The 14,963-nt window shown below is 41.0% G+C and overlaps 1 protein-coding gene across 6 annotated transcripts in view; it reads left to right on the top strand.

Annotated features, from left to right (window-relative positions):
• The window catches only part of BCAS1 (brain enriched myelin associated protein 1), a 531,445-nt gene that overhangs the window by 435,946 nt on the left and 80,536 nt on the right, over positions 1–14,963 (top strand). For 4 of the 6 annotated variants that reach the window (XM_078652059.1, XM_078652058.1, XM_078652056.1 and 1 more), the window contains one exon: positions 10,115–10,156. The exons of the other annotated variants lie outside the window; for them this stretch is intronic. In XM_078652059.1, coding sequence (XP_078508185.1) covers positions 10,115–10,156 — 42 coding nt within the window. The remainder of the gene's footprint in view (positions 1–10,114; positions 10,157–14,963) is intronic. 6 annotated transcript variants of the gene reach the window in all.

Here is a 14,963-nt window from a genome sequence, read left to right as displayed (position 1 = left end):
CGCAATTTTTAATTTTGCTGCAAGACTGGGTAAAAGACCAGTGGGGCTCTCCGGGAGCTCTACAGGGCAAAGAGCCTGTCAAAAGTACTTTATGGCAGCGAAATCTGGGGACATGTAGATGTAAAGGATGTCCAATCTTTGGAAAATAAATTTATGAGAAGTTTGTTGTCAGTCCCTCAGGATAACCCCTCTTTTATTGACCACGAAGAGCTGGACATGCCCTCTATCACTGACCAGATAGCTTTTAGCCCACTGTCACTTTGGTTAAAAACATAGGTCAAGGAGGGGGACTCGCTAAACAAGGCAATCCTTATAGAATGTCTATCCCTGGATCAAGCACTAAAGATACCATGGTTGAAAATATATTAAAAGAAATTTAACAAACTTGGGAAGAGGTGACCTCTTTTCCAATCCTGAGGGAACCCGTAAAATAGACTTACCCACCCTGAAGAAGGCATTTAGCACGTGCCAGTCCACATTAAGGGAGGAGAGGGAGTTCATGAAGCCAAGTGTTCACCGCTTTGTTATATTAATGTCAACAGTGAAAGCGGAGCCTTATATACTTGGTTTACTGAACGCTCACGATAGATTTTTTCTGACCAGGTTATGGTTTGACTTGTTTTATCTGTTTCTTTCTTACCCAAGGGGCGTAACCAGAGGGCAAGTACTCCCACCCTGCGGCTGCAATGGTACATCTCCGCAGGAAATGCTTCATTTTACCGTGTTTTGTCCATTTCACGACACTCCGAGAAAATCCTATTTAATCCTCATCTTGAAACAGGACAACTTTAAAAAAGTTCGGCCTGCATTTATATTTCTCCAGATGTTGACAGGCAATACTGTATTTCTTGTTTGAAGCTTTTTAAAATCTGCCATCAAACTTAGGGCGAGCAGAGATTAGTTGGGTCGCTCCCTACCATTACTTTTTGGGCTCATGCACTTGTATAGCCAATAGGGTATGGACCTGGCTATTGATTTCTATGCATTTTTTGAGTAGTTTTACTTTAATATTATTGGTGTCTAGTATTTTAGATGCACTTGGAATATATTAGATGAATTATGTATTTGCATAGGTTTGTCCTTGAGATTGTATATATTGTATCACACCATTTTTATCTTGGTTTTTATATTGTGCTTTTATGGTTTTCTTGAACATGAAACCAAATAAAGAAATTTGATGATGATGAATTGAGATTGTGACTGTTGCCTAAAATTCCTCAGCTTCAACTGTTTCCCTAAACTCATTTCACAGTGAAAACCAGCAGTAATGTATCCAGGTAAAAATCCTCGAGGGAAAATGTGTGAAAATGTTTGCACATAGATCGATTTCTGCAGTTATTCCAATTCAAGAACCAAAACTCATAATGGGGAGGTGGGGGCGGGGGGGTAATATTGCACAAGGGAATTGTATTACCTCTTGGTATCAGTAATTCCGAGTACAGTATTACTGCATCTGTTTTTTTAAGTAGAACTCATAATAGGCCCCTCAGAAGGGAATATATGACATTACAATGCAAACAATTACATATCATGCTTTTACGATGTGGTTTTTACATCGCAACTACCATTACTTCTCATGGTTTTACAACACATGCCATTGCAGCACATTTTTAAAACCTACCATTACAACGCTTACCATTACAACGCATACCATTACAACGCATACCATTACAACGCATAATACTTTTAGGGCAACAGTAGGGTAAGTGTTGGATAGTGTAGGGGTAAAAATTACTATTCCCACTCCAGTGAGTGCAACAGTAGGGATGGTGTTGGATAGTGTAGGGGTAAAAATGACTATTTCCATCTACACCAAAACCCATACCCACCCTAAAACAAAAACGTCTCCATTACTTACCTTATAATGCGTTGTAATGGCATGCATTGTAAGGTATGCATTGTAATTTATTTATTTTTATTTATTTTAAAGGTTTTATATAGCGCTGGTTGGACCCAAGGGTATCAGAGCACTTTACAAGGTCACATAAGTAGATATAAAAATAGCAAAAAATACAATGAGGTAGCATTCAAGTCCAATTAAAACAATGGATAACAGATCAATTTATACGATCTGGTTACAACAAATTGCGATATTCAACAGCAAGTCAAGAGAAGAGAGGTTGTCGTGGAGAAGGGGGGATAGAAAAGAGGGGAGCAGGATGTAAGAATGTTGAGAGGCTGTGAGGGGGTAAGGAAAAATCAAGTGTATCAGGTAGGACCTATGAAAGGGATTAGGAAGAAAACTGGGTTGGGATATGAGCCCAGAGAAGGGGTTAAGGACCCCAGAATTTTCTGAGAAGGTGTAGTTTGAGGTCTTTTTTTAAGCTGAAGTTGTAGGGGTTGCGACAAAGTTCTTTAGGGAGTGCATTCCAGATGGTAGGCGCATTTCCGGAGAAGGAGCGTGATTGAGTGGATTTCTTGTTTAACAGAGGAGGGTCAAGAACGAGTGTGTTTGAGCTCCTCAGTGTTCGGAGGCAGCCCGCTTTGAGGGGTTTATCTGCGAGGTACAGCGGGTTGTGTTGATGCAGGGCTTTGAGCGTAATGCAGGCGGTCTTACAGGTAGATGTGCCTTCAATAGGAAGCCAATTAAGGGCTTTAAGGGTAGGGAAGATGTGATTGAACCGTTTGAAGTTGGTAATGAGCCTAGCAGCGAGGTTAAGAACAGATTTGATTGGGTCTAAGTGGACTTTAGGTGTTCCAGAGAGAATGGCATTACCATAGTCGATTTTAGACAGGACCAGTGATTGGACAGCTGATCCAAAGTCATCAGCAGGAATGAAGGGTTTTAGTTTCTTAGGTAATAGAGAGTGAAGAGAGCGCTTTTGGCCGAGTTTTTTATGTGGGAGATAAGAGAAAGGTTCTGGTCAATATAAATTCCGAGGGATTTAACTGAATTGGATAAGGTGAGAGAGCTGTTGAGAGCTGTAAGGTCAGAGATCCAGGATTGGATGGGGAGCAAGCTGTTTTTAGGGGAGAAAAGAATGATTTCAGTTTTTTTGGGTTGAGTTTGAGGTGGTTGTAGTGTAACCAGGATTGAATCTTAGTGAAGGCGTCATTGAGGTGTAGCACGTCAGAGCGGGATTTAATCTTATGATAAAGTTAAGTGTCATCGGCGTAGAGGTGATACTTGATTCCTGCATGCTTAAGAATAAGGGTAAGGGGTTCCAGAAAGAGGTTGAAAGGAGCGGGAGAGAGAATAGAGTCCCAGCAGACAGGCACTGGTTTAGAAAGGCAGTCATGAATTTTAATTTGCTGGGTTCTGTGTTGGAAAAAGGAGGACCATTTGAGAACTGAACCGTTGAGGCCAAAACGATCTTTAATAGTGTTATGTAAAGTAGAATGGTTCACATTAATCGAAAGCAGAAGAGAGATCAAGGAGAATGAGAAGGGAGGACTCGCCCTTGTTGAGGGATGTCATCAATTATATTGAGCATGGCCATTTCCGTACTACAGCCCTTTCTGAAACCTCGCAAAGAGTCCAACAGATTGAATGTGTAAATGTGTGTGTCTAATTGGCGCAGGGCACATTTTTGAAGGGCTTTAGAGAGAAGAGGAAGGTTAGAGATAGGCCAAAGATTATTTAGGTCACTAGGGTCGGCAGCAGGATTTTTGAGAATGGGGGTGATTTGTCCAAGTTGGAGGGAAACAGGGACACATCCCATGGCAAAGGAGGAATTGATGATAGAGATCCAAAAAGGGGCAATGATGTGTTTTAAATCTTGGAAAAGGTTGGCAGGGAGAGGGTCTCTGGAGTGATAGGATGGTTTAAGTCTGGCAATGACGTTGAGGTACTTCGAGCTCAGCCACTGGATGGAAGTGATGCCAGGAAGCATTATTTTTTTCTCACGTTTGGTGGGCTCGGATTCAGGAGGAGAAACGACTAGAGGAAGAGATGAAAAGGTCATGAGGAAGAGTTAAGAGGGCCGGAGAATTGGAGGAAAAATCTTGGGGGGTGTGCAATGTGGAATGGGAGTTAAGGCGAAGGAGTGATCTGTTTTGGAGATTTTTTCTGAGAATTAGGTAGCAATTTCTTCACATCTCGTCACCTTGGGGGGGGTTTGATTTTTAATAATGCTGAATAGTTCCCTGGGTCTTTTTTTGGCCCGGTCCAGTTGTGAGCGGAAGGAGGCAGCCTTAGTATTAAGGATATGCTTTTTGTAGTTGAACCTGGTGGATCTGAGGAGTGCAAGATTTGGGGGGGATGGGTTTTGTCTCCAAATGCATTCAGTCGACCTAAGGGTGCGCCTCTCATTGTTGAGATCCATATTAAACTAGGATTTGGAGGAGGTGTTTTCTGAAGTTTATGTTTGGCTGGAGCAATTTGGTCAAGGACAACCACAATGGATTTATTAAAGTGCTCAGTGAGGTCAATAGCATTTTGGGAAGGAGGAGGAAGTCGAAGTTGCACTTTGACTTTAGTCTCAAGTTCGCCCAGGGGAATAAGATGGAAATTTCTAGTCAATTTCTTCTGTTTGATGATTTTGGGGGGAGGGGGTAGCATCGTGTTAGAGATCGTGAAAAGGATGAGGTGATGGTCAGACCAGTCGATGAGTACGACTAGTGCTTGTAATGATAGCCACTAGAGTGGCTCCTTTTGTGTGAGTAGGCGAATGGCAGAGTTGTTTCAGGTCATTAATATCAAGTAGATCCGTAAGGAAGTTAACCATAGGATCATCCTTTTTGTTCCAATGGAGGTTAAAGTCCCAGAGGAAGAGGTTTTTAGAATTGGAAAGTGAGGATTGAGAAAGAAGGTCGGCCAATTCTTCTACATAGGTAAGTGAGTCACTGGGGGTGGTAGATATTGTGAAGGCAAATTGGCGAGGAACCATGCACTTGAAGTTCCGCTCCGAGGTATTAAAAAGTAGAATGATCGGAGCTCTGCACAAGTGAGAGTTGGAGTTCGTTTTTATAGATTATGGCCAGACCACCTCCAATTCTGCCAGGTCTATCTTTTCTGAGGATGGAGTAGCCAGGGGGAGAGAGCAGGTCAAGCATGGAAGAAGAGTGATCATTACGCCAAGTTTCAGTTAGAAAGGCGATGCCGATTGTTTCACTAAGGATAGTTTCCGATATTTCAATCGCATGACAAGCAGCCGCGCAGCAGTTAACTAGCATGCAGGAAAGGGGTTTAGGATTGGTTTTGGGAGGGGGGATAGAATGTATAGTGGTAAGTTGCAGAGGCAGCCTGGGAGAAGCTGGGGATGTTGGCATTCTGTTAGTTTCAAGGATTACAGGCTTTGATGCGTGGGGGACAGGAGGGTCTGTAATCAGAGAGTTATGGGGGAAAGAGTGACCGAGGACACAGAGATCAGGAGAGAGTAGATGGCTTGTGGTATGGGATGTACTATCTGTATCGTTACAGAGGGGAGTAGATTTCTGTTGATGGTGGAATGAGGTGTTGGTTTGGACAGAGCCCAGGGAAATAGAATGGTTGGGGCGGATAAGTTTGGAGAGGGAATTGACGTCTGTCCTGAGTGATGTGAGTTCAAACGACAGGTTAGCGAGATGGAGTTCTATGTTAAAAAGTGTCTGTGTTATAAGAGAGGCAGGGAGGTTGGGGGGAGAGGAGAGTGTTCGGAGATAGTCTGGATGGGAGGTCTGGGGTAAGGGTGGAGTGGGAACCCAGGTGGGGGGTGGAGAGGGGTGTTCCAATAGATGGACGAAGGGAGGGGAGGGAGGAGAGAAAGGAGATTCATTGGAGCCTGTTGAGTGTCAATGGGAGGTAAGGGTGCGTGTGGGAAGTGAGTAGGGCAGACGTCCTGGTTAAGGGGGAGGGTAGTTAGGAGAGGGAGGAATTGGACTCAGTAGTTGGGTCAAAGGGAGATCAAATTTAGGGAGTCGGGAGGAAGGAGAAGATGAAAGGGGGGAATTAGAGTAAGGAGATAACGAATCAAGAGGAGGAGGGAAAGTTTGAGTGGCGGGGGGCTGTAGGGGACTCGGAAGGAGGGATGGTAATTGACAGGGGAGCAAAATTGTGCGTCTGGCCTTCAGAGACATCTAAGGCAGTTGAAGTGTCAGTGAGAGGAGGGATAGAAGTAGGAGGAAGAGAGGGAGGGAGGACCACCTGTGATTGGGAGGCTGGATGGTTGGAGGGAGATTTCGATAGAAGGTAAGATAAGGTGCTGTAATGGTGTTCAAAGATGGTGAGGTGTTTTTCAGAGGCTTGAATGAGGATGTTATCAGATTTGAAAATAGAGATGTCAATTTTGCCTTGAAAAGCAGGGGAAGGGGAGGTAGACAGTTTCAGACCATATGGGATTTTCCATGTTTTGGAGATGGGGTGGTGGTTGAGCAAGATACTTTTCCTTTGGAGGGGCGTTTGGAGTAGAAGATGTAGTTGTTTTTTATCGTGGAGGGGAGACTGAGTTAGTTATCCACGAACAAGGTTTCATGGTGAAGTATTAATAATTTGTGCTTAAAATTCTTCTTAGCATTTTTAGAGAGGTTAGGGGGTAAAGGATGGTCCAATAATTGGGGCCATGTCTAGTTATGGGTGAATCTGGTGTCGCAAGAGGGTGATTGTGGGAAGGCATGTTAATCCTCTAGAAAGGTCAACGGGGAGGGAAGAATAGTGAGGGAGGAAAAAGGAATGGGGCATAGAGAGGAGTGGGAGTGAACCAGGGTGGAACAGGGGGAAAGCCAGAGACTCGAGTAAGCCCCCAGGGGGGGACGAGTTATGAGGGTGCACGGTGGGAGAGGCGTTCCAAGGGAATGTAAAGGGGTGGATCAAAAATGGTGATTAGCAGACTAAGAAAAACCATAGGGCATGTGAGAATGAGGGGGCGAAAAACCTGTTAAAAGCCAGGACGAAAGAATGAGATGAGATAAGGAGGCAAAAGAAAGATTAGAAAAAGACTCATGGCATGCATTGTGGTGAAATGTTTTTTAATGGCATGCAATGTAATGGCATGCCATGTAAAGGCAGTTGCGTTGTAACAGTTGCGTTGTAAAAGCAGTGCGATGTAATGACTGTGTTGTAATGGATGTTTCCCCTCAGAAGGTAAATAGTATTAATGGACCTATGATAGAAAGTCTGGTTGTACCAAGCATGGAAAGAATATAGGAAAACCAAGATTGACTACAGCAAAGACTGGAACAGGCAAACCTAAAAATAATTATGAACATTTTAACAATAAATGTAAAAGACAGACACTTGTTATGAATATTGTCACAGCGTTAATCCTAAAGTGTAGGTTTCATTTACAAGTTTACATTAATACCATCTGCGCTTTAAGTCTGTTGAAGAATGATGAGGTCATCCCAAAGATGATCATCATGTCTGACCACAGTTTGTAATGTGTTCAACAGAAACCATAAGTCAGAGCCTGTTGTTTTGTTCATGTTATTTAGACCTTTGGTGTCACTGACTATACCATTTGGTATTGCATGAGAGCCACACAATCCTTCTGCATTGTATCCTCTTCCTTTAGGGTTCTGAGGACCCCACTTCTGGCACTATCTTCTTATGTGGTGGCTGCATTTGCCGTTTGTTTAAGTGAAAGGGTGTAGTGGAGCAGATTATCCCCATATTGCTTTAATGTAACCCTTCCTGGACAAAAGCTACTTGTACCTGGTTACGATGAAGCCTAGAGTGGACAGTTTGTCATTAGTGTTTGTTGGGTTGGAATGCCAAATGTTGGGTGGTTGGGGTTTTGAAGCAAACTGGTCTGCTTTCTATTGCAGGTGCCCCATCGAACCCTCCCCCACCCCAAGCACCCTCCCTGATCTAGACCAGATTTAAAGTCTCTGGTTGCTTACACAACATTGGGCTAATGTTATATTGTCATTTGATGATGAGGTGGCATCATTTCACTTTAAGTTGCAAACATCTTTTTTGAGTTCACTGCTTTCAGTGAGTATAGTAATATAATAATATTAGCTTACACTAGCAATTCTTAACCTGTGGTTCAGGAACCGTTGGGTGTCTGCAACTCCTCCTCACAGGGATCAACAACTGCTGAGAAAATTAAATAATGTTAACTGATTAATAAAATGTGAACAAATAAATTAGTGAGTATGAGCATGTAAAATTAAAAAACCTTATGTAGTTGTAAAGGAATTTGAAATTGGAGGCTAAAAATTCGACTGGTATCTGGTGCAAGTGTATCTAGCACAATATAGTATGGATGATGGGTGGTCGCAAAAACATTTAGAAGAGACCAAACTTTACATTAAAATTTAGATTTTTAAAATATTTGCCTGTGAATTAAATAATATATTTCATCATTTGTGTATTTGATGAATGTTTCTTTCCGTATTATTGTCACAATTGCTTAGGTTAGGATCCTCAAATCCTAATAATGTCTCAGTTTAGGGGTACCTGAATTCCAATAATGATTCAGTGGGGCTCCCTGGATTAAAGTAATAATTAAGTTGGGGTCCACACAAGTCACAATACTAAGAACAAATGACTTACACGAAGGAACATTACAATCTTTTTAAATTGCTATTTATTTTTATTAGATGAAATTGATGATTTTTGTAGTATTTGTATCGGTTTTCATGGAGTAATCTGAATAATCCATAAATTGATGTAATTAGGCTTCTGAATACAAAGAACAATAAAACAACAACTTGTATCCTTTCAATACAAAGATGCAGTTCCACAACAAGTACATTTTACAATGCCATGAACATGTCCAAAGAAATAAATTTGCAAAAACAATGTTTATGTTTTCAAACTTTGATTTTCCTGCTGTTATAAGAGGTGGTTTGGTCACAAGTTTTCTCTTGCTCAAACTACCTATGATCATCTTTTTTTTCTTAACTGTTGTCAGTAATGCATTTCTGAGTATGGCAGTCTGACAGTGGCGTCTGTCTGCTGTTGGTGAACATACGTATCGAAACACCAGTCTTTGTCAACTTTCCTCTTCACATTACTTCGCACTACAGAAATGTGCAATATCTTGACAAATTTCTGTAAACCGGTTCCTGTAGAGAACCCAGAGGTGATAGTTTCAAGATTTCCACTTTTCTGTGATAAAGGAACATTTCTGCCAGTACAAGCCTCTTGTCTGATCAAGTCTAACTGAAGAATAAAAAATGTAAAAAATCTTGCCTGAGAAAAGGTTTGGGGCAAGAATTAAAAAACGAATTATGATGAGTGTAAGACACATGATTAATCTCAAAGAAAATGCAGATAGCAAAAAGACAAGAAGCCTCTGCAAGATTTTTGATCTCCTAACATCATCTTAGTAAGATGTGCAGCATTTATACACAGATAAGGATCTATTAAATAAGATCACTGCTACAAATCTTCCCTCCAAGTCACTGTAAATATGTCTTAAGAATTGTATTAAACTTTAATGTGATTCTTACTCAAAAAGGTAAACTTTAGGCACTGTGGCCGTAAATTCACTTTCTTGCCTTTCAACTTTTGATACAGTTTTTCACAGGGTGTCTGCAGACTAGCTGTTTGATATATCCTGTTCTTTCAAAGACCGCAATGAAGTCAGCGGTCTCCTTTAAAATTAGATGTGAACCTTGAACACACCCCTTCCGAATATGGAAGCTTAACTATGGTAATTTAGAAACACATACACTCAAAATGGTAGTTGGAATGAAACCAAACCTGCCATTAGGTAATTTTCCCAATCCACACGTCATTCTTTAAGTGTGTTCTGCTCTTGCATGTGGTTCTTAGTTTTAAACGTTTAGCATCTTATTTCTCAAAAATATCATCTAATTTCCATCTTATTAAAAAAACAGATATTAATTTCAAGGAGCATGCATCTTTTTCTTTTTCTGCCATCTCTGTTCTTGATCTGTGCGGCTTATGAAAAATCTGGAATCAATCCACTTTCTTCAACATTCTTTGACTTTGACTTTACGCTTTGGTGATCTTCTTTTACAATGCACACCAGCCTTCCTAGAGTCTGCTTTCTACACAAGGACGCTCTTAGCAACTTCACTTTTAAAAATCAGGTGCATGCAGTAGCGTCTAATTTTTCCTTCAAATTTCAATCATCCTCCTTTTTCCTGGCTTGAAAAAGAATGTATATGCGTCCAGAAAAACACAAATATAATTCCCTAGAGTTGAAGCTACTGCACATTTTCGTGATCATTCACAAAACAACCTATAATTCATCTGTGGTTTAATTTATTCCCCTTTTAGTCAATCAAAGAAGAGCCACAAGTGAGTGAACCAAAGGAAAATGTAAGTTAATTATTAAAGAGTTTAAAGAGTGTTGCACTTATGTCAATTTCAAAATATTTGCTCGACTGAACCTATGACACTGTCAGTACCACAAAAAAAATATTGTCCCAGAATCTTGATTTCTGTCAATCGCACGTAGAAAAGCCTGCAATCTACCAAGACTGTCTCTTGGCAAAGAGAATTTCATGGTTTGTCTATGATTTCTAATCATGAGTATAGAATACGTGTAATTAATTTTGAATATGAAATTTATGTCACAACTTCCCATTCCAGTTTGAAAAGTACTTAAAGAATACATCAACAATATGCTTCCTCTAAATGTTAATCAACCATACAGATTCTGATACAACCATACTGTCCTTTTGTGGACAACCGGGTAGAGTGGAGCATTTCCACTCTAAAGAGTCCACCGACCTTGGGAGAACACCCACTCATTCAAACAGGAGATGATCTTGTGCTGATTCAGATAGGGTAGTAAGGGTCTTGCTAGAACTATATGCGCTGGCACCTTCTGCCTTGGCCACACAATGGGCCAGACAGCATGCAGTGGGAAAGAATTGGCCCAGACCTCGCATCTATCACTGTACATTGACCTCTGAAGGGACTCACATATACACAAGCAGTGTATGCCAGCATTTGGAGCCAGGCACCATTTGCGTGTGTGAGATGTGTGTGTTAGGGGTGAGATAAGTTCAGCACTCTTTGACTTATAAAACCAATAATTGACATGTAATCTAGTTCGACATGAAAAAAAATAGTTACATTGTAATTGAGTGCTCTGGAACCACTGGTGCATGTGCCATTGGTGGCCATTTTTGTTCCAGGATCAGTTAGCTTTTAGAGATGTATATTGCAGGTATTTGTGCAGCTCCCATTGTAATAACCTTAGAATTGGTGGTAAGACAGCATCTTTGCAACGGAAGGTGCGTCTTCCTTCATTTGCATAGAGTGTGGCCCATGCAAATGAAGCAATGCGTATATTACCATGCGCGACATGTACGACCCTACTAATTTGTGAGTCGCAAATTGCAACTCGCAAATAGGAATGTACAACAGTGTCTCAGACACTGTTTGCGATTCCTAATGGGGTTGCAAATTGCCTGCCTCATTAATATTCACGAGGCAGGTGCAATTTGCGACCCCATTATGAATGTCTAGTACTCCCAGAGAAGGTGGCCTGCTGGGGTCAGCAGACCACCATGTCTTTGACTGCTTTTTAAATAAAGCTTTTTTTTTTTTTTAAATGGAGCTCGTTTTCCTCAAAGGAAACGGGATGCATTTTAAAAAGAAAAATGAAACGTTCCTGTTTCATGTTTTAAGAGTAGCCAGTGGTCCGTGGGACCACTGTCTGCTCTTAAAAATTACTTATGCATCCATTCACAACGGGGAAGGGGTCCCCTGGGGACCCCTTCCCGTTTGCGAGTGGCATACCACCTACTTGAAGTTGGTGGTAAACTGTGAGTATTTTGCTACCGGAATTGTGGTTGCAAAACAATCATACATTGAAGTGCAAGTTGCTATTAGGACGGGACGCCCTTGGCATGCCCCTTCCTAATAGTGAGTCGCAAACCTTATTTTGCGAGTCGGTAAAAGGGTTTGTACATGGGCCACACCAATTTTGAGGTCGCAATCGGGACGATTTCTGTTTGTGCCCGCAAAAGCGGCATACATCTGGCCCTATGTCTATTAAATTTTTGAAATATGGCTGTATGTCTAACAAATGTGTGGTGGAATGCACTAAAGTCTTGTCACCTAGGAGGTGACACTCAAATAGCGCTTCTTGACATATGGTGTACCGCGCATAGATGGGACCAGCAAAGTTCCTAGGACCCAAAAATGGTGCAGTTCAGTGCTGGAATAACCCCTTTTGGGAGCCTTGTTCTGAAAAGGAGATGGGGCCTGGGCAGACACAAACAATGACGCTTGTACTATAATTTTGATATTTGACCAAATGGGCACTGCAGCACATCAACTGGGCTCCCCCTTTGATGTAAGTGCCTTAGTAACCTCCCCCGGACTCGAACCCTACTTTAACTTAGTAACGAGACCCTTCCATCGGTATCTTTTTAACTAGATTTCGTTTTAATTTAATTCATTTTACATTGAGCTTCTTTCCAACATGGGGCACCCCAGAAAACTCTAACCCCTGCAAGTGTGACAATTTTTCTGCACAAGACACTTTACATTTTATCATGTTTTGCGAGCACTACTCAGAGATTAGGGAAAAATACTTGTTGCCTATTTTGAGGGAGGCGGGATTTACACAGGTTAGGCCTGCCCTTCTTTACTTGCAACTGCTAAGTAGTCCCCGTAGTACATTTCATGTTGCAAGCTTTTTAGTAGCTGGAGTGCGGATCAATAAGAAGAGTTTATGTGCCCCGAATAACCCTGTCTGACATTAAATGTTTTAGAGGGTGATTATAAGAATTATTATATGAATTATCTATCAAAATGCTCCCTTGTTTTAGACGTACTTTGATTAATTTGAAATTTTTTAATGTTAAATAGTTGTTGTTTATTTGACGTGAAATGATTGGACCTGTGTCTTTTTATGATTTTAAATAATCGAATAAAAGTGTTTTGACTAACTGATGGCCCCAACCCTACCTTATTGGATTCTCAGTGGCCTTCCTCAATGGTAAGGGGACTTTTCCAAAGACAGCGTTCGTTTTTTTCTGCCTTTCTCTATACAGTATAGTCACTAGCACTAAAACATAACGCATGCCCACGGGAAACCCCTTTTCCAGTAATGGAATGACAGCCATGGTTGACACCCGTGGAAAAGCACAGGTGCACACCAATGTTAACCACAACCATGCACCTCAATGATATTTCGAGACCCAAGTACTCAAAATAGACGCAAGAAAAACAACATGGACAGACAAAAATGACGATTTTGTACCTCTTGCATAATACAGCTAAGAACAGGCTAACATTTGTTGATTAATTACTATTAAGTCGGCCTTCTGTTTACCCTTCCTCAATATATTCTTTACTTCCTAGCAGTAACTGTCAAAGAAATGAACATTGGAAATAGATCCCAATTAAAAATAACATAATTGGAAACCTGAGCTTATATTTCAATCGTAACACCACAAAACAGACCCAAGGTCATGTGAGTTATCTGTGCCTCTTTTAGTTTCCACATTATTTTGGAACCCATTTGTTTACATGTTATTGTAGTAAACACAGCTATAGCAATTCTCAAAAGTGAGCAATTGTCCCCTTTCCTAATCAAGGACACCATTTCTATCACTAGATAACTTCATTGTGGAAGACCCTCATTTGTGTTATTGCTGGCAGGGCAGTCATTTGATACTCAATCGTTTTGTGCCTGTTGAGAAGGTCTGGCCATTATGGGAGGTCACTGCTGTGTAGTGCCACTGAACTGACTCATTTTCAAAGCCATGACTTAGAAACAAGTAAATGTCAAGTAGCTAGTTTATGTGACAAAGACCAACAAGAAGCGTCACAGGGAAAGCACACATCATTTGAACTTGTCTCCAATATAATTATTCATTCTTGTATCACCACGTGAACATTCAACTAGAAAGAATTCCATAATAAAGCTTACATTTAATGAAATCTTCTTTTGCCTGTAACCCTCATTATATTTGACCTGGAGGTCCAGTACTTGACCTCTGGGGTAGCAGAGGCCTTCTGATGAGAACCCAGCCGCATGTGCTGTGTCCTAAAACTGAAAGTCATTTTTCCTGATAAGTTTTTATATGAGATCTTTAGTAAGTCAGCTGTAATTGTGGTTTTGAACAGCTGCTCTCCATATATGGGATGCAACATTGAAGAAGAAATGTTCCCTAGTTTCAGCTAAATATATCGATCTTCTTGCCACCTTCGAGCTGCCTTCGACCTTGTCCCGTCAGAAAAAACTGTGGAAGGTACTTTCTGGTCTGGCAAAGCCAAAAAAATCTTCTTAACATAATCATACCCCTCCATGAGCGAAATAATGTACGAGTTCAGTGGGGTCCTAATAGCAAACTGACTGAAAAAATTGCTATTAGAAAAGAAGTTTGCCAGGACTGTGTTCTGGTCTGACCCATTTTCTTTCATGCATTAACAACTGTATAGGGTTTTTGAGGAGGTGTATAAGTTACTCCTCATTCTTGGCTAGCCAGAGGTTTCCAGCATTGTTTTTTGCAGATGACACCCTTCTTATTTCGAAAACATGTTCCAGTTTGCAAACACTCGTTGATAGATTCCCTTTGTTTTTGTGGGTGGCATGGGCAGGAAATGAATGCCCAAAAAGTCAAGTTGAGGATTTACAATAAGCGGAACAATGCAAGAGGAATTATTAGCTAGGGCAGTAATTTGCTGGAGAGGTGTAGGAAAGTGGAATATGGGTGCGTACCCTTACCATGCAATATTATCACAATGCCTCAAAGACGATTCACAACAATAATCCTTAGCTCAGTCCTGGTAGTGTGACAAAGAGCAGTTCGACATTACTGGAGAAACATCTGTTAAGTATTTTACGTTACAATAAGGGTTCATAAGTAATTGACAAGACTCGAGAAAAAAGCCAAATCAAATTAAAAACAGAGTTTAATTTTAAGTAAATGTATACACCAAAGTGAACTAAATAGTATATATATAACTGGAGTTATAGATTTTCAAAGCATTAAAAAAATAAGTGCATTTAAAAGTGCAGACATTTAACATTGCAGTCAGTGGGAAAATCTGCTAGTGACAGTCAGTCACTTAGAGGTTGAGTTACGTTGTACCGTCGCAGGGTAGAGATTTTTGGGGTCCCAGGACCAGGGCCCAACAGTCCATTCAATTTAACCAAGCC

The sequence above is a fragment of the Lissotriton helveticus genome, chromosome 7 (genome assembly GCF_964261635.1).
Source record: "Lissotriton helveticus chromosome 7, aLisHel1.1, whole genome shotgun sequence".
In the NCBI taxonomy this organism is placed as follows: Eukaryota; Metazoa; Chordata; class Amphibia; order Caudata; family Salamandridae; genus Lissotriton; species Lissotriton helveticus.
The sequence above is the reverse complement of the archived record's forward strand: the minus strand, read 5'-3'. Positions and strand labels throughout refer to the sequence as shown.